At 41.7% G+C, this 22,721-nt stretch overlaps 1 protein-coding gene across 2 annotated transcripts in view; it reads right to left on the bottom strand.

The window, feature by feature from the left end:
* EFNB2 (ephrin B2) overlaps positions 1-22,721 on the bottom strand; it is a 65,320-nt gene that overhangs the window by 12,152 nt on the left and 30,447 nt on the right. For both annotated transcript variants that reach the window (XM_048493035.1, XM_048493034.1), the window contains exon 2: positions 22,217-22,500. In XM_048493035.1, the coding sequence (XP_048348992.1) occupies positions 22,217-22,500 (284 nt within the window). The remainder of the gene's footprint in view (positions 1-22,216; positions 22,501-22,721) is intronic.

The following is a 22,721-nucleotide window of genomic DNA, read 5'->3' as shown; positions in this document are numbered from 1 at the left end:
GTACCATAAAATCCTGTCATGAAAGTCAACATCAATTAAAATGTCTGCCACTGCAGGGGAGGGGAATCACAAAATAACTGCAACTGAGGCAGTATCTGTTCTTTGCTGTCTGGTTTCAGTTTCCAAGAAAGTATAACTTAGGGGTATAAGAAAATCTGTGAATATGTCCAAGCTTAGGATAAAAGCCTGTGAGTGACGAACTCAGATCTGTACTCATCAGCCAGCTGGTAGAGAGCAACCTAAAATGTCCTGTTTGTTTTTTGTTTCACTGAAGTCCCCCCCCCCCCCCCCCGGCAAAGGAGCAAACAGTGTCAGAAAACACATCAGCTGACACACCTTGGTCATCACACTGAAAGGCTGGTTTTAAAGGCTGCCCATAATTCCCCCTTTTAATTTTGCTTAGTAGGAGATATATAACCTCCAGCCACTGCTGAAATTAAGTACAGAACTACAAGGAAACATGCATGCCACCTTTTTGTGTGTACAGTGGGTCCCATTCGGCAAACTGTCTCTCGGGAATTTGCAAGCGCTGACACCCAACACTTCCCAGTGTTTTCTGCAGAATATGGCCACACCTGATGTAGCAATGGCTGATTCCACATGGGCAAACAAGCACGGGTGGAGGATGCTATAAAACCTATTGGGGGGAGGGCGGACTTTGCACAGGTCCTGCCCCCAAAATGAGACTGCCCCATTTTATTTCCCCCAACCTGGGTTTTTTGAAAATGTCTAAACTAGCTATTCTTTTGAAAAAAATCCCAGGTTGGAGCCACTCCCGCACGAACAGACAGGCAGGAGGTGCTTTATTTTCCTCCCTTCCACCATGCCCTGCACGGAGAGGGAGAGGCCACCTGCCATTGTTCGGTGTTCTAGGGAGGCCCCTTTCCCTTTTTTATTTTGCAGGTTGCATCTGTGTAGCTACACAGGTACAGCCGGTCATAATGTGGGCTGTGGGGGGTCATCTGTGCATGCCTGCGTAGCTATGCATGTGTAGCAGGAAACTTTTTTTAAAAAGAGAAGCATCTCTGTGCGAAGCACAAAAGCAACCTGGATTGTGTCCATGGGCTCCAATCACTGCCTGCACAGAACGCAGGGGAATGGGTAAACAGGGTAAACTATTGCAACCCGTTATACATTTGCTGCACAGAATCAGCCAACGTTACTTTAGTATTAACTGGAGACAACATTTTTTTTTTGCTCAGATACTGAAGCAAGAGTCAAGGAATCAATTTAGATGGGGAGTGCATGCTCAGAGAGAGGCATCGTTCGCTCTGCACGGTGCCCCTGCCATTGCTTTTGATCAAACTAGTTTTGAAGGTTGAGGAAAATTTTTGTTTAAAAATGGTTTGTTAGAAGAAAGAGTGGGATCAGTGGGATCAGTATGTGCCCGAGCAGTTATTCTCCCCTTTAGACTTCCTACAGTTAAGAGGCAAAAAAAAAAAAAAAACCCTAGTTGTTTTCAGCCTGGATAGTATGGCATGCAACATGCACACCAAGCCAGATTCTCTTAGGGAACACCGTCTCTCAACCCTTCCCTCCGCCAGACAAGTCTGTTGGAATTTCAATTCTGAACATGTTTCTCTTCTCTAACACCTTTTATATAGGAGTTTTGCCTTGGCCTGGATGGCCCAGGCCAACTTGATCTCATCAAATCACACACAGGAAGCAGGTTAGTATTTGGATGGTTAGTATTTGGATGGGAGACCTCTAAGGAATACCAGGGCTGCTACACTGAGACAGACATTGGCAAACCCCTGCAGGGTTACCATAAGCCTGTTGCGACTTGATGGCACTTCACACACATGTGGGTGTTTCATTATGTTGTTGTTGTTATTAATTGTTGTTTTCACTGCTGTTTGAAGCCATATTTTAAGTATATTATTCTTTCACCGCCAGCACTTTGCTTCTAAATTTCTGTCCGCTGTGCTTTTCTGATTTTAGTTTGGCATTGCCTTTTTAAGTTTGGACTCTGCCTCCAGCAATTTTTGTTATGCAGAAGAAGGCCATGGCAAACCACCTCTGAACGTCCTGCCTTGAAAACCCCATGAGGAGGTCACCATAAATTGGCTACCACTTGACAGCACTTTCTACCACCACCAGATGGTAAGAGCAGAACTGTTAGCCCTTCTGGGGATTCCCTTCAGAGTCAGTAAAGTTCACTGCTCAAAACTATACTTTATAAAATTAATGTTCCTTAAGAAGATGGGTGACTGTAAAGAATTCAAGTGTTGCCAAATATTGTACTTAAAGACAGATAATAAGCAAGTAGGGAAAGAGGACATATAAAAAGGAAAATAGTGGGGGGGGGGGAAGTCACCACAGTTTTCAATACAATAACATACTCTTTGTATCAAAGTTATACTCGCTTTAATGTGAATCCCCAGGATTATCAACTACATAGTCTTTAAAGAGAGAGAGAGAGACAGAGAGACAGAGAGAGAAAGAAGAAAATTAGTTTGCTAAAGGATTGTACATCTACGCTGCACCTGCTGTCAGTTCCCTTTGCCTTTCTTAAATGCCTTTCTTGGTAAAGTATCAAGTAATTACTTCTTCTTACACATATGTTATCTAATTTTACAAGACAGCTTTAAGAACACCAGGAACCACACAGATTGAAAAACCACAAATCAAGGTGGTTGTTTCTGGAACAGCCAGAAACAGCAAATAAAGCAGCTGTGGTGGATCAGCAGAGTGTTTCAATTAAACGGTATTACATTTGCTTTTAAACACAAATTCTCTGATCCCAGCGCTTTGAGAGCTTGGAAGAAGTAAAAGCAACATCTTCAGACGAGGTTCAAAGCACAGGGGAGGCCTCAAGATGCTGCGCTTGTGGGTCTTGTGATACATTTATTACATTGAGGCGGCGTCTGTTTCTTTAATTAACTGAAACAATACACAACTTGCCCTTTTAAATACATTCAATCCTTTATTTAAATAGCTTCCTAATTCAATCTCCAGGTGGATTCAAATATCGATGTCACAAATTCACACTATTCTTGTTTTAAGTGAACGTTGCTAAGTTACAATATGCACATAGCAATTTCCAAGTCCAGGATCTGGAGATTTACTCCTCCCCAAGATCCTAAAACAGCATCAGAGAAGCCATTTGATGTGGCATCCCATTTGATGAGGCTATCAGACAGAGGGAGATGCTACTTTCAGGTGCTCCAAGTGTGTAGTTAACCCTTCGATATTGCGAGTTTCCCCATCATGGTTTTGAATATTGCAGGTTGGGGTAAGAAATTAAATGCGGATTTAGGGGGAGTTTTGTGGAAGGTTCAGATAACACATGAAGATGTCATAGAAAAAGTTTAGAAACTCAGAAATGCATTTTATATATATACATATTATATATTATATATATGAGCACATCAAGCTCTGGGAAGCATTGAGAGAGGTAGGAGTGCCTATACACCTAATCAAATTGACCAAATCACTCTATGACAACCAAGAAGCCACAGTGTGAACCAGGTATGGGGACACAGACTGGTTCAAGATCAAAAAGAATCATCTCTCCTTTTCTGTTCAACCTCTATACAGAAGTGATCATGAGAAAGCTGGACTTAAATATTGGGGTGAAAATCAGTGGAAGAACCATCAGCAACCTGAGGTATGCAGATGATACAACCCTACTGGCTGAGACAGAGAAGGACCTGAAGAAACTGGTACTGAAACTAGAAGAAGAAAGAAAAAAGATGGAACTTCATCTAGACATAAAAAAGACCAAGATCATAACCACTGCCAACAAAGAAGTCCATATTAAAATCAATAACATAGAAATAGAATTGGTTGACAGCTTCATTTTCCTTGGAGCCCTCATCCATCTTAATGGCGGCTTGACAGCAGAGCTCAGGTGACGCTTAGCCTGTAGGCAAAAACCCATGGTGAGTATGGATCAACTATGGAAGTGCAAAGATGTCTCAATCACAACCAAACAAAGACTGGTAACAGCCATCGTGTTCCCAATCATGACATATGGTTGTGAGACATGGAAACTGTCAAAAACAGATAGAAGAACAGTGGATGCCTTTGAGCTGTGGTGTTGGAGAATACTTTTACGAATCCCATGGAAAGCTAGAGTCATCAACAAAGCTGTCCTGGAGAGTATTAACCCAGAGATGTCCCTGGAGGGCAAGATCACTAAACAGAAGCTGACCTACTTCGGACATGTCATGAGGGCAAATTCAGTGGAAAAAGAGATGCTACTCGGAATGGTCAGTGGTAAACGGAAACGGGGTAGGCCAATGACTCGTTGGTTGGAAACCATTACCATAGGCATGAACATCAACCAATTGAAAGAAGTTGTGGCAAACAGGGAAGCATGGAGGGGACTGGTTTATAGAGTATCCAAGAGTTGGACACGACTAAATGAAGAAGATATTATATATGCATTATAATATATACAAATATATACATATTTTATCTTTTAATACCATAAATATACACAATTTCTTTTTAAAAGTTGAAAGAAAAGAAAACAATCAGACTTCTCTGGTATGAAGGGAGGGTCAAAAATTTTACACAGATTTCCAGATCATGGGGGGGCACCGTGCCCCTAACCTCTGTGATGTGGAAAGGATATCAGCACAATGATCCAGTTTTAGCAGATTTAGTCTTTTCCTTTATCCACAACCAACTCCACCAAAGCTAACAATCCTTGTTTCTTTTTCTGCACCATATGTTTTCTTAGGAGTGTTTAATGAGCTTTAAATTGGACTTTCTTTTTTTAAAAAATCTCTGCAGTGGTCAGGATTTTGCATAGAAAACACTTTCTCCTGGGTAAAGAGCTACGTATTTTACAACTGAATCTCCCTGCTCTCACTTGGTACCCTAGTTTAGACAGAAAGACAAGACAACAAATGCTCTTTGACTTTTTAATGGAATGGTCTGGAGGCAGCTATTGGCTTGGTTTGAGCAAAGGATTACAATGTGGTGCCACTAATTTAGCTTGATGTCGGTTCCACCAACTCACATAACTGAGCATATAAAGACCCAGTGAAGTGTCACCTATCTTCACGCTGGCTCATCTGTCCTTTTCATTTCCCACTTACACCCACTCCTTGCTTTGGTTCCTTGAGCAGAGACTTTCCCAAAAGAATGTGAGGTGGGTCCGCCCCTTTGGCACACCATCTGAACGCAGAGTGTGCTATCAAATCCTGGCTCTGGGCTTGGTCCACAAAGTACTGCTGCTATGCATCTGCCTTTTTGCTTCCACACAGCAAAACCATCACATGATGCACACCACTCAGACTTTTAATGGAGCCTGCAAATCAACAATGCATTAGCTTGCTTTTCTTCTTGCCCCTCGCTACCTTCCTCCCAAAACACCTTCCTCGCTAACACTTTAAGTTACCTTTTAAAAATAGCACCTCCCCCAAGTGATTATTTACACAGTGTAAATATTTCATCACTGCTAAGATTTTTCTGCAGCGTTATTTTACTTAGTGTATTCTTCTCCCCTAAGAACTTCTCAAGGGAATATTCTTACAGCCTTTTGAAATACAAAGAAAAAAGTTAACACTACAGAGAGTGCAAAACATAATCAGCCCCAAAGAGCCAGCGCAAAGTATTGCATCTCCTCATCAGATGTGGAAGCCAGCAGCCTTGTTGGAAGGAAATGTGAGGAGGGAAGGGACCCCCAGTTCCCACCCGAAAGCCAGTACTGTCAGACTAGGCCTTGGACAATGGGGGTTCAAATTCTTGCTCTACCAATAGAAACTCATTGGGTGACCGTTGACTCAGGATTAGCCACTTTGCGTCCCAGTTAGGAAAAAAAGGACACAATTATTTGAAAAATTAATAATGATAATAATAAATTGGAGAAAAGGAGCAGACATCTCAAAAACATGCTTTTAAAAAATGGAAGGGGAGGAAACGAGAAATAAAGCCTCACAAAATGGCGGGGGCAATCTGCATGAATAGAGGCAGCCTTATTGATATCTTGAGAGGAGGCTTCCACTGCCGATGTAAGTGGAATGCACTCAGACAATGTAAACAGGATTTTTAAAAACAGAAATTAACAGGCTTTATAATGATACCGGTATGGCCAAGGAAATATGCTGTTTGTCACCAGGAAGTTCACAGGCACCAACAACTGATGACCTAAGCAAACACAGTCCACAGAGAAGTTACCTGAAATACTAGTGAAGAGCAGGTGGAAAGAATGGTAAATGTGGAGAATCAGATCGCCTTTCCCCTTAACTATTGCCAGGTTCTCAGACCTAAACTAGGCATTTCAGTTGCCTACAGCCACATAGCTGTCCTACATATTTCATGAGGAGCATCAAATACAAGAAATAATAACTGCTGTGCTATTTTGGCAAAGTTAAATTGCTGGGAAGGGGGGTGTTAGGAGGCAGGGGCCCCCCCCCCCCCCCGGCCGTGGCATTCTGAGCTCAAATTGACTCTCTCTTCTTTTTTTTAAACAGCCATTCCCTGTAGTTACAGAGGCTGTGGGGAACCCGTACACAGCTCTTTAAAAACCAACACATCTAGTTGGGCCCTTAATTTTTCTTTTAAATGAAAGCTGGGAGTACAAAGGAACTAGGAGATCACTGCAACAGATCATTACAACATTAACTCGTTATAGCACAACAGCAATTGCCAATTTATAAAAATGCCCTCTGATGGCACTGCAGGGGGGAAAGGAAAATGTTCACAAAACTGTGGGAAAGATGTTCCATTACCAGTGTGGATGTCTCTGCATTCGCAGCAGGAAACAAAGAGTGCTTGCCATGTGGATGCAATCTTAATCAAGATCCTGCTGAAGATATTTTTAGTGCAATAAATTCTCCATCTGAGATGCCCTTTGTTGTCCTGTTGAGCGGCCACACTGTGCTTAGGAATTAAGTTTCTCAAATGACATCATCAACTTGGCTATGCCACATGTTTGCTCTTAAAGCAATGTGAAAAATATCACCTGTGCAACACGAAAGGATGCTTCTGACATTTTTGAGTTGCCAAGCTGGTGGCAAAGCATTGTCTTGCTTATTCTGCCCTCTTACCTCTGTGGGACCAAAGTGGCTATCAAAGTTCTACAATCCAGTGCAGAGACTATGAAAATAAGCAAATGGAAATGGAATCTCAAGGCGCCTACTAAAAAAAGTCCCAGAAAGAACGGAAAAAACACTTCCTTTATGATCTCAAACCAGTAATAATTGCTGTTCAAGTTACACTAACTCTCAGAAATAACATACATACCTTTTCATGGGGGAAAACGACCTGTTTTCAATGTAATGTGGGGCAAATATTTTCCTATTTCTGCCAACCTTCTCAAAAAATCTCCCAAAGTTTGTGACTTTGTCCCTATTTTGAGAAAGGTTAAAATGGAAAGTTCCTACTCGGGATGAGGAAAAAAAATAACAACCCCTTTTGGGTGCAGTCGGCTGTTACTAATTGCATGCAATGATATTAATGACCCAGTAATTGCTGCAAGAGTGTCACTGAAGTGGAAAACGTCATCTTGAGGCAGGGTTCATCTCTAGGTGGTAGGACATCACCATTGATTGAGTTAATGCCTACTGACATTTTAGAATATAACACTACAGATGAGAAAATGTGCCACTCGCACCATGCTAATGGCTTAGACGGACACGGCGCTTTTTGCTGCGACCGCACAGAGCCCACCAGTAACCCCAATGAAGTGACACAGGCAGTATTTGCCCTACAGATGAACCTCATTCCTTTCCAGGGAGACAGTCACTCTTATAACAATCTAGTGCAATTTTCCACATGTTTGCTTCAATAAAAGAATACCTTCATCTCCTGCTTCTGCTTCCAGCACAACAGAAGTGTGCATTATTGTACGACACAAAAAGCTATTTAGATCCTCTGGCTGTTGTCTATTGCAGAAACAAAAAGAGAGAGGAAACTGGCCATTTTGAGTATCCCGATCCGTTATGAAACCCCATCAGAAATGTAACACACTTGTGCTTTTATTGTTATGCAATGGACAGGTTTAGGCTTAGACCAAGTTACACCTATATTTTAGATGACCATTATTATATTCTCTTCAATGTGCTACTTCAGAATTATATCAATCCCCTCCCCAATGCACAGGAACTCCAGACCCAGACAGCTTTTCTCAATAACAGGCCTATAAGTTGAGTATACGTCGCTGAATGGATATTAACAGAACAAAGAGCCCAGCAAAGCAATACATTAATAACCAAAGGCTAACCTTCTTGTACATAGAAGGCAATATGGGATAGCACACATTTAAATACCTTCTTCACAATACAATGCAGACCTTTTCCTAAATGTAGTGGAGGCTACTGCAGACAACACATTTATGGCCACAGATACATTTTGTTCCCACCTGCTGAAATGGTTTTTCAATGTAAGCTCACAAGTTGTCACATTCTCAGGTATTTAAAGCAGCCTTTTTAAATGGGGAGACACAACCCAGTACATAATCCGATACTCTAAGCAGGCAGACTCTACTTCTGTTGGAGGATTGAGTTGGAGACAGAGAGCGAAAGGGGGTAACTGGGATTGATAACCTATGTATACCAGGATAGACATGGGTGAAAGCACTCAAATGAGCAGGTGATTGTATAATTAAAATTGGTTTTAATAAAAACAATAGTAAAACACGAAATATATTTTAAGCAGTTAACTTATGCACATAAAACATACAAGACAGTGGTTCTCAACCTTCCTAATGCGCTGACCCTTTAATACAGTTTCTCATGTTGTGGTGACCCCCAACCATAAAATTGGTATTTATAAAATATAAAAAGACCGTTTTCCGATGGTCTTAGGCGACCCCTGTGAAAGGGTTGTTTGACCCCTAAAGGGGTCGCGACCCACAGGTTGAGAACCGCTGATACAAGAGCTGACTACAGGGAAAGAGAGGACGTTGGATAGGGTTTCAGGGATGAGTAATAGTCTTAAAGGGATGTCCAGGGAAAGCAGCACTGAAGAGAGAAATAACCAGTGTTTCCTGGAGGAAAAGGAAGAGGCCTGAATGCAATGGACGTAGGTGCAGGGATCCAACACACACGCACGCACGCACGCACGCACGCACACTCTGAAGGGCCAAAAGACCAATATTTGTATCCCAAAAAGGGTCCTAACTCTGAGATGGTACGAAGTAAACTAGCAGGAAAGCCAGGGACAAAAAATTAATTGCTTTTCCAGGGTTCCAACAAAAAGGTAGTAGAAGATGAATCACCAGGACCCAAGAAAATGCCTCAAAAACTTACCTGAGAGTGACAACATGGAGATTACCTAGCTACCCCCACTGTCCAGCCAGGCACCCTTAAGGCCAAGGGAAAAGTTCAGTGGCCAACTGCTTTCCTGCCCAAGCTTGACACACAAGATGGATCCCAAAACTCTCTGAGGGGGGGAGCAGTGCTCTTATGCCAATCTAAAGCCCCTATGCTTTTGTGGCACCCCTTAGCAGGAGGAGGGGTCCAACATTTACATAATGAGATAATACAGATAGCAAATATAAGCAAAATACTTTGAGCATGTAGTAGAAGTATTGAGCTACCTGCCCCAGTGCCACAAGGGCAATGTACAGAGAGAAAACCTCTTCTGGAGCTGTTTCCAGGCCTTCGTGGCACTGGGTAGAAGCTACTGAGATTGTTTGTTTCTCTGGTGCCAACACACACTTTCCCACAATACCAGCAGCCATTTTGGGTGTGTGTTTTGCTTTCGCGCCTAAACAGTCATTTAAAGGGCTCGGCCAATGGCGGAGTTCCTCTGCAGGGGAGTGGGACTGGGCAGCCTTGTCTGGGAACGTGCCCGCCGCCCATTCTGGCTAGGAAGAGGCTGAAGCATGACCCTCTTATTTGGAAAACAGAAAAAGCTCCTCTTTGGGGGGCATGTTGAATCTCCCTATATGCAGCTCTCAGCAAATTGACTGTTGACTATTAGTGCAAAAGGCACTTAGAGTAGTTTTTCCCACTGCCCCCAAGAAGGGCTGCATACCTCTCCCAGATCAACACAAACAAAGACCAGGGAAAAGGAGAGGAGAGGTGAAAAAGAAATGGGTGCAGGACAGGCAACTATGCTCAACTGCTTTCCCCGGAGGCAGGAAAGAACTGGAGGAGAAGAAGGCAGTCCCCAGCAGATTAAGAAAGCCGAAGATTAATTAGAATCCTGCCTCCCTGGTTGGTAGCTGGAGATAACCCAGATGTCCTCGAGCTCAAATGGAGAACCATTTAAATACATTTTAATTGTGCTTATTTTACTAACAGATGGAAGCAACAGTCCCTCTATCTGTGATAGGGAACTGGGTGGAAATTCCCTATACTCTGTTCCACAAAAAGATGATAACTCAGTCAGCTGAGGTACAGCGGTTGAGGAAGTTGTATGCTTCCACATTAGAATATAATCCTGAACTAATATGAAAATTATCATTCATTTTTACAGACTGCCTTTTTCAAAACCACTATTTTGTGCATTACTGAACCCAGTACTTTGATACAAGAGCATTTAAGTATTTTTTTTACTTTCAATCTTTTAAACGGATGGGGGGAGCAGGATTAGGTAGACACTAGGACCCAGGTGGAGCATTCTACAACAAAGAAGGCCTGGCATGCTTTGTCTGTGGCAGAGGAATATAAAATCTACTATGATTTTTCTGTGGAACAGAATATACCTCTGCATGGGAGGGAGCTGCCTGCAGGAGCTCCACTTGCTGGCGGCTGCCCAAGCTGTGTGGCACCAACACAGTGTCTGGGCGGCCATGCAGCTTGCAGGGAACGTTGGATGGAATATACTTAGACTTTTTTGTACATCAGTTTTCTAAAGTATGAATAGATAATCCTTCTTTCTATACATCCACAGAAAATAATGAGCGCTGTTAATTTATCACCCAAGTTGCCAGCAGGATAAGGTTGTTGGTGTGTCACGCTAGGATCTAAGAGACTCCGATTTGAATCTTTACTCTTTCAGCCATTCGTATCACGCTAAAGAAATCGCATGTAGCATGTCCCAGGCCTTACAGAAAGAATCTAAGCACAAAAGGGAGAAAGTAATGTTTACGAGTTTTGATGTTTGTGGCAGAAGCTTTTAAGACCCTGCTCTGGTCTTTTGACTCTGCAAAATAAATTTACCAGAAGTAAATTATAAATAAAATATACAAGTTGTAGAGGTTTGCTACAGTTCTGATTTGCACACTCATGCCCTGTCGTCCCACCTGTACAATTAAAATACCTACTTTACCTCCCCATGTACAGAAGACAAATGAAGCATCTTTCCAAAATGCTGCGTTACTCATTTAAATTTATACTGGCTCATCTTTAATGGGGCTTCTCTTCAGCAGGATGCAAACGGCTCCCTTTGATTTAATGAGAGTTCTTCAAATCCCACAGCAAAAGGAAAAGGGCCTTGGGGTACTCATTTTGTAGAGTTTTACACCAGTAGTTAACTTTACACAAGGGAGTAGTCCTACTTAAGTCACAGAGATTCTTTATATACATAAAATTAAAACCTCTACGTGTAAGCCTTTGTAATAAGTTGCTTCAGTTATTTATTATGTTTAAAGCATTTTAGTTCATTTAATGCTAATCTACATAATGAATATATAAAAGCTCCTTAAGCGGAGAAATTGCTTTCTCCTTTGTGCCAGTATTTTATTCCTGGTACTGTAAAATCATTTACTGTGCCAATTTTGGGAAAGGGGGTGGTATAAATAAGCAGTAGCTGGAAACATTCAACCATGTATTATGAAATATTAAACAGTTTCAATCTGAGCAATTCCTAAATAATTTCCCCCTTCTCAGTAATTACTCGTAACTTCCCCACCTTCTTCAAAATTTTGTATACACTGGGATGGAGGATTCCTATTCGCTTACTAGCTCCTATCCTACTAACAACCAGAGCCATCTTGTTCTTTCATGTGCTGCACTTGGGAACAAAGAAGTGGTACTTACAGATTTCCTGCTGTAGTAGCTTTCCGTCTCATTATAAATGAGCTAAACAGCCAGCACCGCCCATGCGATGGCATGGAAGAAGTGCAAGAGAAACAAAGACTATTTACTATATCCACGTTAGCAAGCTAGCTCACAGGTCCTGTGTGAACTGGAACATGGTTCATTAGCACTACAAGCCATACACTTCTCCCCCCCCCCCAACCCCCAAAGCTTTTCAGTCCCTCATTTCTCCTCCCCAGTCATTTTATTTGTATGATATATGCATAATTCAACAAGAGCTGAATTAACCAACAGCCCGTTTAAAAAGCTCTCCAAGAGTGACCTCCATATATCATCTTACAGTAAACGAAGAGCTAAAGATAATTTCATTTAGTTTTTCTGAGGGAGGCCAAAGTGAGTATTTCACATACAGTCGGCATCAAGGTAGCTTTTAAGACAGGACTTTGACTAGTTCAAGAGCTGCATGTTACAGCCATAAATGTGTAAGTGACAATATGGTACTTTCTTTAAAATAATACCAGTGTGATAAACCAAATAAGCCTGGTAAAAAGGTTCACTTATTGAAACAAAACAAAGTCCCTTGGTAGCAGCCAAGGGGAAAGGGTTTCAGAAGCCAGCAGTACTACCAACCTCCTCTTAAAAATACACACAGCAATATTTTTACTGATCGAATAAGCTCTCTTTCTGTAAGGCAAGCAAAGTAGAAGAGTGGCTTCCTTCTGCTGAACTTTAATCCTATTCAATCAATGACACAAAAAGAAAAAAAATTGTTTCAGATCTGGGGACTATTTTACTCATGGAATGGGACAAAGCAGGAGATTTTACACTGGAAGAAAAACTTCCAAACCTTTTAATTTGATTTTTTTTAAAATGTAAACCCAAACATTCTGTGCCCATAGATTTACTGTGGGGTACACAGCACCCTTCAATAACCATGTAAAATAACAGCATAAAAACATGCACACAGAAATCAAAGAGAGTTTCCGAGGGTAGTCATATTCGTCTGCATTAGAACAGCTAGATTAGAGTCCAGTAGTTCCTTAGAGACCGATAAGATTTTCGGAGTATAACCTTTGAAGAATCAAAGCTCTCTCCATCAGATACTGAAGGGAGCTTTAGCTTCCAAGTTTATACTCTGAAAATGTTGTTGGTCTCCAAGATGCTACTGGTCTTGAATCTAGTTCCTCACAGAAATCAAAATGACTGATCAAATGTCCATTTGGTGTCTATTTCTAGCAAGAACCCGGCCCAGACAAAACTGGATCCTGTTCTGGTGTGTGGTTTCTTGAGATGCTAATGCACATGACGTGTAAAGAATAGTTACTGTTAGTATCAAACCACAGAAAACTCTGGAAAATTTAGTTGTGCAGAACAGAATTTTCCATTGGATGTGGTAATGTTACCAAACATGAATGCTTATTTCATTGGGAAAGGAACTGGAATTTATGATGGTTTCCTAATGGTCAAGCAATTTTATGCAGGGTGAACATTTCCATCTGCTGACCATTAACAAGCTGACTTATGCCGAATACACACATTTACCCATATACAGCTTGATCTGATCACACATTGTCTGGCCACATTAATAAGAAACAAATTCCCCTGAGACTTACTTCCTAGAAACTGCTCTTAGGTCAACAGCCATAGATTTGTCTTTCCTAATAGTACATATTTTCTGGTGTACCCTCTGAACAGTTTATAATATTTTATTCTATTGTTTAACTTCATCCAGAAGCCAATTACATAAGTAGGTCACTCCCCCTCCCCCCCAAAAAAGTTGGCAGAAAGTAAAGGAAAACTATACATCTCATTTGCTTGCATCAAAGGCAATGATTATCTTAAGAGTAAGCAAACAGTGGCTCCAGATGTTAGGATGAAGTAGCTTGTGCATCTGTTTTTCACACTTCTGGTAATTTATGCACATCTTCCCAAAGAAATGTGAATATTACAGATGGATTTAGTGACAGTACAGTAGTTCTACAATCCCAGATAATGGATCAGATCCAACCAGCATTCCCACTGAAAAAGGGAAGGGCCCACTCTGATCAACAAAAAGGGTATGCCAGGGGTCTTAGGATCTGCACAGACAAAAGCCATGTTGGATTGGTGCTGTAACAGGGATGGCTATTGGTCAATACTGGATCTAATCCATTCTACCAGAAGCAAATACATCTGTCCGAGTCACTCATGGGTATCGGTGGTTTGTAGATATCATTCCTAATCAATGATGAAGACAGCTGCAGACCAACAGATGCCAAAGAACTTTTGTTAAGGGCAGTGCCAAAGGTAGGTCTTGATCATTCTCAATGCTCATTTCACTTCCTATAGTGTCAATTCTCCTGGTGTTTATTCCATTTACTTAAATAACTGTCTCAACTAACAATCCCAACATGGTATATAAAGACAATCAAAATAACACACTGAAAACCTTGTAAAAATCAATCACACATTCTAAAACACACATTTGGACAGATTTATGGAGGAGAAGTCGATCTATGGCTACCAATCTTGATCCTCCTTGATCTGAGATTGCAAATGCCTTAGCAGAATTGCTGCTGCTGCTGCTTCTGAGCACCCAAAGGCATCTGGTGGGCCACTGCAAGTAGCAGAGTGCTGGACTAGATGGACTCTGGTCTGATCCAGCAGGAGCAGCAGTGGCGTAGGAGGTTAAGAGCTCGTGTATCTAATCTGGAGGAACCAGGTTTGATTCCCCGTTCTGCCGCCTGAGCTGTGGAGGCTTATCTGGGGAATTCAGATTAGCCCGTGCATTCCCACACATGCCAGCTGGGTGACCTTGGGCTAGTCACAGCTTCTCGGAGCTCTCCCACCTACCTCACAGGGTGTTTGTTGTGAGGGGGGAAGGACAAGGAGATTGTAAGCCCCTTAGAGTCTCCTACAGGAGAGAAAGGGGGGATATAAATCCAAACTCTTCTTCTTCTTTCTTAGGTTCTTAAAACAGACAAAATAATAAAAAGCATCAAACCCAGAAAAGTACAACTTGTAAGTACAACAAAATAATAAAATATCTGTCCCTGTTTTGATGTTTTCATGAGGGTGTGGACTAAACAGCCAGAGAAAAAGACATTATAGAGATGTATGGCAGTGACAGAAAGGCCCTTGTGGAGGCTAATCTTGCTTCAAACAAATTGAAATCTGAAGCAGGATCCTCGCTTAAAATTAAGTGACATTCATATGGGGAGAAGCACTGGCCAGAGATAACCAGCCGGTTTAAGACTTTATATATTAAACAGTGCCATCCTAAGCAGAGTTGTACCCACTGTAAGCCCACAAAGTCAACAGTCTTATAAGGGAGCAACTTTGCTTAGGATGGCATTGATGACAAGATCTTGAACTAGCATCTTGAACTGAATTTAAAATCACAATAGAAGCTGACAGAATGGTTTCATCAGCATGCTCGTACTGACTTTTGTACACCATCTTATATGCACAGATCGCTGATTGTATTATGCCTACTATGATTATGGAAGAGCTCCCACAAAATACACATTACCAGCTTTTGTGTCAGTCCTATTTACTGAGTGCAGCATGATTACAGTAATGCGCCACATCCCACGGGCACATTGCTCTGTCGTGAGCACAAAAAGAAGCAGAATCACACCTCCTTCTCCATCCCCAAACATCTGCACATACAAGATGCAAATATTAGGGGAGACTTTCCTGAATGCAAGTATGTCAGTCAGAAGGAACACCAATCACAGAAATGCAGCTCAGTTCTACCAACAGAGACATCTGCTGATGTCTGGTGGTGGAGACAAGGGGTACGCAATTCAGTTCTCAATGCATGCAAAGAATACATCTTTTGAACAATAGGTGAACATTGGTAGCATAAGTCCATGAACCGCTAATGTGATTGCATCAAACTAGAAAGTCTGCCTTGTAGAGAGAAATCTACTCTGCTGGCCTTAAATCGTATCAGCCCTCAGCAAAGATTCCAACCTTCCATTTCAGAGGGTGACATGTATTACTGGTACAGTGGGGTCACATAAGGTATCTCTCTACCTCCTCTCCACCTCAACCATTAAGTTTATTGTTTGCATGCTTACCTAGGACAAATACCAATTGCCCACAAGCTAGAAGTTCAAATGCATCTGAGCACCCTGCACTCATTCCTTCTTACCCAACTCATTCTCAGTTGTGAACTGGCAGCTGCCATAGCATGTGGTGTTTTCCTTACCACAGAAACAAGAATGAAACACTAGGGCAACAGCAGGTGCAGAACCAACATGAAAAAAACCCCTTCACTCTAAATGAACCTTCTGCAGAGTAACCCTTAAACTACAACCAGATAAATATAGTAATGAGAGCAAATCAGCATAAAGGACATGAAGAGCCTGGAGTTTGGACATCAGATACATGGTTTTATAAAACTATGGCTTATCTGGGAATCTTGGCAGAAGACCCCAACTGGGCACTAGTTGCCAATAGCAAAGGATGGAAACATCTTGATAAATATGGCAGGTGATGAAAACGTCCTACTCGCACTGTCACAAATGGTTAAGAGCAGGTAGACTCTAGTCTGGAGAAACAGGTTTGTTTTCCCACTCCTACACACGAAGCCTGTTGGGTGAGCTTTGGCTAGTTACAGTTCTCTTTGAACTCTCTCAGTCTCAACTACCTCACGCAGGCCCTTTCCGAATGGGCGTAATACAGTGGGCCAGGGACGGCAAAAACGGCGTCCCTGGGCTGCTGTTCTCACAGGAGGCCGCCCAGGAGCGGCGTGAAGCTGCCAGTTAACCTCGCAAAACTAGCAAGGTTTTTCCAAAGCACCGTCTTCCCATCGGCATGGTGCGAACAGAACCAGTGGGAAGACGCTGCTTTCCCTCTCCCCTCCACTCACCATCCTGACCAGCGTCGCTCTGGAGGGCTGCAGAGCCCCGCCCACACTGCCCTCCAACCCCTGAAGGTCGGAGGGCAGCGTGGGCGGGTCCCTGCAGCCCTCCAGAGCGATGTTGGATGGGACGGTGAGTGGAGGGGGGCGACCGGAGGCGGCCTCTCCTGCTCTCCGGCTGAGGGGGAAGTGCCGGCCGCTCGCATGCTAGCATGCGAACGGCCCCCGAGCAGCCAGCGGAGGCTCGGCTCCGCGCGTGTGCGGAAAGGGCCTAAGTGTCTGTTGTGGGGAGCAGAAGGGAAGGAGTTTGTAAGCCACTTTGAGACTCTTTACAGCTGAAAAAAGCAGGGTATAAATCCAAACTCTTTTTCCTCCTCCTCCTCCTCCTCCTCTTCCTCCTCCTCCTCCTCCTCTTCTATAATACCCACTCTGCAAATGTTCCTACAGCCACCACACTAAGACCATCACTTCAATTACTTATAAGAACGGAAGTCAATTCATTTAGCAATTTCACTCTTGACTGTGTGAATAAATGAGTGGTAAAGAGTATCTAATTTGTATTAAGTAACCTTGTGAATTCCCCCTCAGGCTTCTGTTGAACCACAAAATATCAGAAAGATTTCCCCACAGACTTGGGTTAGACAGCCATAATCCCTGCCACACTATGCCGAGTACAAATGCCTGACACTGAATTAATCATTTAGCAAAATGTCTCCAACTTCATCTTTGCACATTTTTCTTGATTACCTTCTTTGGTCTCTCTCTATACCAAGTGGCATCTTTTAGCCTGGGGATTTAAGTGTGACATACTAGACAATTTAAGTACATATTTTAGATTAACTTAATCCCAACAAGATTTGTCTGTTCTCTTTTTGCCAGAAAGCCAACGTCCAAGCGTCAAAAACAGAAAATGGTGAATTAATTTCAATAAAAAGGGGAACAACTTCAAAATCCTACCATCATATAAGGATACTTGAGCTGTGAATAAAAAACTTTCCCAGCTCTCAGAACTTTAATTGCTGGAAAAAATAAGAAAGTAAGGAAAAAATTACTTCTGCTTCCTTGTCTTGGGTCCTGACCAGCTGAGACAAATCCTCCTGTGTTTCCTGTTCCTCAATGAAAGACGAGTGGGAAGCAACAACATAACAGGAGAAGGAGTTTCCATAAAAGCAATCATAAATTTGCCAACATATTCTACACCATCTCTAGCTCTGGATCGATTAAAAAAATGGCCACCTTTTGCTGACATTCGTTCCCTGTACACTGCTTTTTGGCTATAATCATCCTAGTTTTGCCTCCAGAGCTTTATACCAGAGCCGTTGAGAAAGAAGCTTAACGGCTTTTCTAACCAGGAAATGGACAGTTAGCTAAACAGAGCTGCCAAACTGCAGCAGTAGTTGGCAAAGGGACAAAGTAGAAAGAACAGTTTTGCAAACATCCCTACCATCCAAGAATTAGAGTCTACTCAGCTCATTTTCAGAGGATGGCAAGAGGCATCTGGTTCCTTGTGTTTTCACTGGTTCACACCCCATGATTCATCACCCTTTCCTCTGTCTTCCTGATGGCTACCTCATCATGTTCCAGGGAAAGAATGTGGCAAAGCACTAACCACGTTTCCCTCAGAAGCTTTTTGCTTCACTTCACCTTGCACATGAATTCCATGTCTGCAACTGCAGGTTGTAATGTTATCTGCATTAAAAAATATCAAAATAGATGTGAATTAACTACAATTTGGATAACCAAACAGATGACTTTTTTGTGGTTGTGTGTCAATTTGGTGCTGTGGTGTTCCAAGCCACGGTTAAGCCATGGTTTAGAATTCTGGATTTTAAGCATGAAACAAGGCCCACAAGTTTTAACCAACTGGGAACTTAGCACAAACAAGTGATTTGCTACAAGGCAGGAAGTCTTGCATTTATATACCAGGAAAAGAGGGAGTACCTGAGGACAAAAGCTTCAGAATGTTATCCTCTGATGAACCAAACCACAATTTGTTTAGGTGTCTGAAAGCGGACACTGTCTTCCATCAATAACAGCGGTTTGCTGTATTTCAAACCTTTCTTTTGGGATGGGATAGCAAAATCAATGGAGTCCCACATCACATGGCCCTATGTGGCAAGGGTTTTTATTCACAACCACAATAATATATTTGTAATTGCTACATCACAATAATATATTTATAAATTGCTATCATCAAGTAGGCTTTCATATAATACTAGTGGGGCCCGGCCATGCGTTGCTGTGGCAATTGTCCTTCTCATCACAGTCTGCAACCCACACAGATGTCCATCTAGGTCCAATGATCCGCAGCATAGCCTTTTGGGGTGGTCAAATGGAATCCCTCTTTTCCTTTTCAATTCACATTGTTATATGGTGCTGTCTTGTTTTTTTAGTATAAGGTAACCCTTTCCATTCCAGAGTGCGAATCCCGCTGTCCATGAGGCAGGTTGACACGCACAGTCCTGGCTTGGGTAAGGCAGAACTGGGGCAAGGAGGCTATCCCAGTCAGGCAGCAGAGGCAGGGTGGTGAGGCGTTCAGATTGAGGCCAGCTCCCTGGGTTCTTAAAGGGCCATGTGCAAAAGAAGCAGAGCCACCCCGCAGATTTTCTTAGAAGAAAAAGGCAAACTCCAGCTCGCTTTTAGTAAAAGAGAGCTGTGGCAAATATGGGTGAGGAAGTGGGTAAGTGGTGGTTGGATGTGAGGGAGGGCAGAGTGAGGTGTGTGAGGATGAGCTGGACGTGTATGAGAGTATGTGTGTTGTGTGGTAGCAGTGGGTGAGGCAGAGAGTGAAAGTTACCTGCGTGTGAGGGGGGGACCCCACCTGACGTCTCACATGGCAAAGTGTGTATGTGTTTCACTTCCACTCGTATTACCTACCAGTATTACCTATTTACTGTTTTCAGTGCTCATCTCTGGCCATCTGCGTGAACATTGTAAGGGCATACCAACCCCTCAGGCCACAGACATGCTGCATGAACATTCTAAGGATGACAGTTAAACACAGCCAGTTTCATGACCTGGTGCGCCAGGAAAAAGACGTTTTACCTAGCTCAGGTATGGACTTTTGGCGATTCGAAGGTCCGATTACCTGCCCAGAACGGGGAGGGACGTCATGTAAAAATTTGGGGGCGATCCGTCCAGCCGTTTCCGCGTTAGGGCATGAGTAACAAAGTTACTGTTACCTTTTTATATATATAGATATCAGCATGAGTACCCTGTTTCCCCAAATATAAGACATCTCCTGAAAATAAGACGTAGTAGAGGATTTGCTGAAGTGCGAAATATAAGGCATCCCTCGAAAGTAAGACGTAGCAAAGTTTTTGTTTGGAAGCATGCCCAACAAACAGAACACAGAAAAATAAGACATCCCCTGAAAATAAGACATAGCGCATCTTTGGGAGCAAAAATTAATATAAGACACTGTCTTATTTTCGGGGAAACACGGTAACAGTTACACAGACATGTGGACAACCAAAGATGGGGATGTGAGAATGAGGGTGCTTGTGCTGAGATACTGATGTCTTTTTTGTTTTAAAGAAAGTAGAGGTTTCACTGGTTTCATCTGGAGATTATGTACTCCTAGGCAATCTGAAATCAGACCTCACTGTACTTGTAGGCCCCAGCAGCCTATCATGGCTAGACTTCTGTCAAAGCACCCCAACAATATAAGGCAGCCTTTTTCCTGAGGTATTATAATGTCTAGTGGTATTTCCAAGGCACCAAGCTGAAGGGACAGTGAATTCTATAACCCTTAAAGAATGCCATAATCCTCCCGGAAATGTAATGTCTATTATACCTTATTGCCATAATGAAATAATTATACAAAAATGAGGAAAATGAGTCCTACTTATGGATTTACTCAGAGGGATTACTGACACAGATACGATAAAGCTGACAGTCTACCATGAAGTTCCATTTGTGTCCATAACTCTCAAGTCATAATTAAAATGGTGCCATTTATGTCACAGTTGGTCTACTGTAGAGAATTAATCCCCATAGCATTAGATAACTGAAATATTTCATTCTCAGAACCTGCTATTCGAACACAGACATTTTTATGTTACACTTTTTCATCAGGCCTACTGGAAACTGTCTCAAGTAAAAACTGCAATGTTGAAGCAAAAGTAAAACAAAATTCACTGGTAAATTTCCCTCAAAAGTCATGGACCACAGAAATAAACTCTTCAGTATTAACTCTAAAACCAAAAGGAAATCCTTTGAACATAATCTTACAAATCTGCAAGTGGATTATTTTGTATTCCACATTTTATTTCATCAACTCCCTGACAGCATGCTTTATTTGTGGTAAAATGGCTGAAGTAGTCCTTCATTTATTTATAAACAGATGTACTAGAAAAAATCAGAATCAACGCAGGCTTGAAACAACTGTTCAGTTTTGCTACTTTAAAAAAGCCAGATTATATATATATATATTTCACTTTCCAAGTTATTTTAAATGTTGCAAAGGCTCATGGCCATCACTCAACAAGGAAACTGAAAATTTCACAGATCTTTGCTGAACTCCCATCATGGCTGTTGTGAACAAGGCAACACAGAAGAAGAGCAAAATAACATTGCTGCATCCCATACACATTTTTCTGCAATCCAGGCTCAAATAGAAGTACAACTCTTAATAAACTCAGCGAACTCACTGCCAAGTACGTCATGGGTTCCCTATCTCTGCAAAACATACCCATGGTCTTTTCTCCCTGAGGGGCTGTCCACTTCTTTAAACTTCAGTTGATTAAAAAAAATGAAACAATCTCTTTCATGAATAGTATATAAATGCAATAATAAATGTAAAAACAATTGGTGAATTAATTTCACCAAATTACTTTAATTATTTGTTCTAAAATCTGTTTTTAGGCTGCTCACACACTCTACATTCTTCTATTTGTTTAATTTTAATACAAAGATAGATCTAAAATATTATATATACACACATACACACACATATTATATGTGTGTGTGTGTAACTTTAATATAAACAATTATTATTTAATCAGCACTGACTGGTAGATTTTAGAAGAGCAAGAGAATACTACTACAAAGATCATGAATGTATGTTTGTAAGGAGCAACATACTTTAAACCACAGTTTAGTTAACTGTTGGTTTATTTGACTCTATTTATGGAATACACTGACACTAGTTTCTATCATTTAAGGGGCTTTCACTCTTCTTCCAAGCACAGTCTGGAAACAGATTAGAATACCAACGCTTTCAATAAAGTGCATTACTAGCATCAGCATCATGATTGCTCAGACTCATCAGTTCTATGAAAATCCAGACAGAACAAACAATGACAAAAAAAGACAGGATCTAAAACAGTAGGGAGGTAGTTAATAATAAGCAGCCATGAAAATACTTTAAAACGAAAACAATACAAATCCTTTAAGCTTCTTACTTGATTGAATACAATGAATAAATTAAGGAACGGCAATGAAAGTGAAAGAAAAGAAACGAATACCATTGTTCACTTACATATGATGTAATAATCTTTGTTTTTCTGAAATTCCAGGCCCCAGAGGTTAGGGCTGAATTCTTGAAACTTGATAGTAAACTTAACATCTTGATCAGGCTTGGCACAGTTAAGTAGAGGTGTGTTGTCCTTTTTAACAATGCAGCTATCTGCTTGGTCCTTCTCAACCATGTAGACCTTATAATATTCATACTGGCCAAAAGTTTTAGAGTCCACCTTTGGGCATATAATATCCAGTTTGTCGCCTATCTTTGGATATAGTACCAGTCCTTGTCCAGGAAGGAATCTAAAAAAATTAAGGAGAGAACAATAGTAAGATATTTGATTTTTAGCAATCAGAAATATGTCATTCAAAGGATAGGGTAGGAAAAAATGAACAAATGCAGTTACTGAAACAAACTGTGGTCAATTATGTATGGTGAGCTTGTGTGGTCCCAAATAGAATTTGCCGTGAAATCTTTTGTTTTGAGGCCTGCTGGTGACTATTACCCGCTAGCCCTTTCTCTC

The sequence above is a fragment of the Sphaerodactylus townsendi genome, linkage group LG04, assembly GCF_021028975.2.
Source record: "Sphaerodactylus townsendi isolate TG3544 linkage group LG04, MPM_Stown_v2.3, whole genome shotgun sequence".
NCBI lineage: Eukaryota > Metazoa > Chordata > Lepidosauria > Squamata > Sphaerodactylidae > Sphaerodactylus > Sphaerodactylus townsendi.
The sequence above is the reverse complement of the archived record's forward strand: the minus strand, read 5'-3'. Positions and strand labels throughout refer to the sequence as shown.